The sequence below is a fragment of the Hyaena hyaena genome, unplaced genomic scaffold (genome assembly GCF_003009895.1).
Source record: "Hyaena hyaena isolate Hyena2069 unplaced genomic scaffold, ASM300989v1 scaffold_2, whole genome shotgun sequence".
In the NCBI taxonomy this organism is placed as follows: domain Eukaryota; kingdom Metazoa; phylum Chordata; class Mammalia; order Carnivora; family Hyaenidae; genus Hyaena; species Hyaena hyaena.
Window position 1 is genome coordinate 142867 of NW_024080634.1, and position 3331 is coordinate 146197.

At 37.6% G+C, this 3331-nt stretch overlaps 1 protein-coding gene across 1 annotated transcript; it reads right to left on the reverse strand.

The window, feature by feature from the left end:
- Positions 1 to 443: 443 nt before the first annotated feature.
- LOC120229325 (keratin-associated protein 19-7-like) lies at positions 444 to 623 on the reverse strand. Its single transcript, XM_039228268.1, has one exon. It carries the CDS (start codon positions 621 to 623, stop codon positions 444 to 446), a length of 180 nt encoding a protein of 59 aa, XP_039084199.1.
- Positions 624 to 3331: the final 2708 nt, after the last annotated feature.

Consider the following 3331-nt stretch of genomic DNA (forward strand, 5'->3'; position numbering starts at 1 on the left):
ATTATATTAATAGCCACAGACCTTACTGCTTCACAAGTAAAAGTTTTATACGAGTTGCAAAAGAAGATGTTAAAATAATAAAATTAAAGCATCAAACAAAACCAAAGTATTTATATTTTGAGTTATCATTTTATTAGACACAAGCAAAATACAAAGTTTCTTCAAGAAATGCCAAGATCTTCTAGAAAGATAACATCACTGGTAATCGTAAACCAACATGAAGAGATCAAATAAAGGCAGTTTTACATATTGAATATACATTTTAGATGAGGGGTTTTGGGTGTAAAAAGACATCAAATATTTATAGAAGTAATTTGACCATTGACAAATAGCTATCACTTGGTCCTGGAGAATATAGAATAGACGGTTTGGAAATCAAAGCACAAAAATAAGACCAAATACATTCGGAGGCTTTCCCTTTGCTTCCAAGTTTAACAATATTTTTAGTAGAAGCCAGAGAACCCAAATCCCCCATAGCATAGTGGGCGGCAGCAGCCATATCTGAGGCCCCCCCAGCCCCAGCCACATCCGGGTCTCTGGAAGCTGCCACAGCCACAGCCCAGGCCACTGAAGCCTCCACAGCCACAGCCCAGGCCACCATAGTAGTTGCCGTAGTAGCTCATGGTGAGACAGTGGTAAACTGGTTTGGCGTTCAAGGCAAGATTCCGAGTGTGAATGTCGACATCTTTATAAGGAGGCTTATATACTCCGGCTAGAGAACATGACCCAACATGTGCCCCTCCTTTGGTGACATTCCATGAATTGTATTTGCCTGAGACAACGCATTACTCTATGGTCCCCTGACCACACTCATAAGAATGTCTGAACCTGCTTGGTTATGTACTTAGATTGTTTCGGAGCTTGCTGCTATAATTTTCTTAGAATGAATTGCTGTTTCTTCAAAGCATGGACATACCACATCCCACATAGAATACTCGATTGACAGTCACTTAACATCAACTACGTTAAATATTGTTGAATTTCTAATTAAATATCTTCTCACCAGAGGGTTGTAATCAGCTTTATAAAAATAGCAAAAAATAATAAAATCAAGACTCTTACGTTTATCAATTTCTTCAAAAGTCACATATATTTTGCATTCCGAGGAGCAAATTCTTTCTTGAGAATATGAAAGAATACATTAAGTCAAGCAAGATTCACCGCCACATGTACGAGAAAAGAGCAATCACAAAAGCTCACCTGATTTCTAGAGTGTTAAAACTTTGGGAAGGTAAGTTAATAGATTTATTTTTGGTTTTATATGCCAGCATACTTGTTTGGGTTTAAAGACACAGCAGAATTGAAATCAATACTGGAACAACCAACACAGTGATCAAAAATCCATCTTGAGGGATGCCTTCCCACAGTACTTTTTTTCTTTTAATTTTTTTACATTTATTTATTATTGAGAGACAGAGAGAGACAGAGCCCGAGTGGGGGAGGGGCAGGGAGAGAAGGAGACACCAATCCAAAGCGGGGTCCAGGCTCTGAGCTGTCAGCACAGAACCCCATGAGGAGCTGAACTCGCAAACCACAAAATGATGACCTGAGCCAAAGTCAGTCACTCAACCGACTGAGCCACCCAGGTGCCCCTCGGTACATTTTTTTTTTTTTTTTTAATGTCCTGGGCCCTTTTTCCAGAATACATTCTAGTCTCACTGCTACCACATATGCAGATTGTATTTGCCTCCCTACACCCACCCCCACCTTCCTCTGCCCTTCATTATTTATCCATGTACCTTATATCTTTTTCAAATCTCGCTTCAAACATCACTCAACTTCCTTCCTTCATGGTTCGGTACTGCATCCAAGTACAAGTGAGAAATGGGAAAAACGGTTTGACCTCTAAATTCTATATTCAGATGAACACAGCATCTTTCTATCTAGGTCTCCATAATCAATGTAATACATTTGCCTATGTCTTCTCTTTGCCTAGTCTGTGTCCATTTTTTGTGTTTTGGCAATTGCTAACTTGTCTTTCCTAAGATATCAGCGAGAGCTTTCTAGCTATTGATAATGTTGTTAAAACCCCTAAAGTCATCTTAAATTTCAAAAGCACTTGTATAACCTGGAATATTTAAGAAATTTTCTACATGTGTGTCATAATTATAAACAAAGCCAAGAAATTAAGGAAGCATTCTTTGCAGACAATAGGCCTATATTCAGAGTCCCTCACCTCAGCCCAGAGAGTTAGTTACTAATAACTAAAGCAATATGCAAATGTGTCCATACCTTGACCCTTGGGACTCAAGAAACTCGTTTTATATGATAAAAACCATTTTGGGGCACCTAGGTGGCTCAGTCGATTAAGCATGCGACTTCAGCTCAGGTCGTGATCTCATGGTTTGTGGGTTCGAGCCCCACGTCGGGCTCTGTGCTGACAGCTAGCTCAGAGCCTGGAGCCAGTTTCAGATTCTGTGTCTCTCACTCTGACCCTCTCCTGCTCACGCTATCTCTCTCTCTTTCAGAAATAAATAAAATACTAAAATAAATTAAAAAAAACATTTTTGCTGAGCCGTTGCTGAGATTCATAAGTAATATTTGGACACATTTTTGGATGGGGCTGTTCACTGTCCTGACTTAGTATCTAAACCAAACCTAGCACTTAGGTGGCACTTAATATTTTTTAAGAGAGTTATATGACTTTCACTGACATTAAACCGAGGACCATTCATATCATAACCTGAGCAACTGATTTGCCATTCTAGGAAATATTTTAAGGCTGACCCAAGCTGCAACAGGCTTTCTGGCTTCAGAGTGGCATTAAACCCAATATTAGCCTTTAATCTTCGTACCATTCTAAACCTATTGCATTCCATTATTATTCCTCATTTCAGAGATCAGCCAATTTATACAATGAATATTTTCATTTTTAATGACTATTTAGAAGTATGAATAAATTGCATAATATCAAGGATTCCACAGTCTCTTTACATATCTCTGTCAGAGAATGTGACAATTATTAAAGACTTAAAAATTTTTTTAATGTCTAACACAATCTGTACTTTATAGTTGGAAATAATATGGGACACAAATGCAAAACTTCAGTAATAATAAATACTAAATGTGTTTTTAAGGAAGAAAACACATGACTATGGTATGCATCACTTATAAATGTCCATTCACTATAAAAATATTTGAAGTTTATGGAATAAATCTGTTTTTCCCCATAGACACAAGTGAAAGTTTTACATTGGAAATTTCTTTAGGGGTTATTATTTTTCAGTAGCTCAAAGGCAGGTGTGTATCATTATTAATTTTTAAAAAGTTTTAACTCATGACCCAAGTTGCTCTTCATGTTGGTGGATGGAAGAGAGAAAAATGTTCTCAT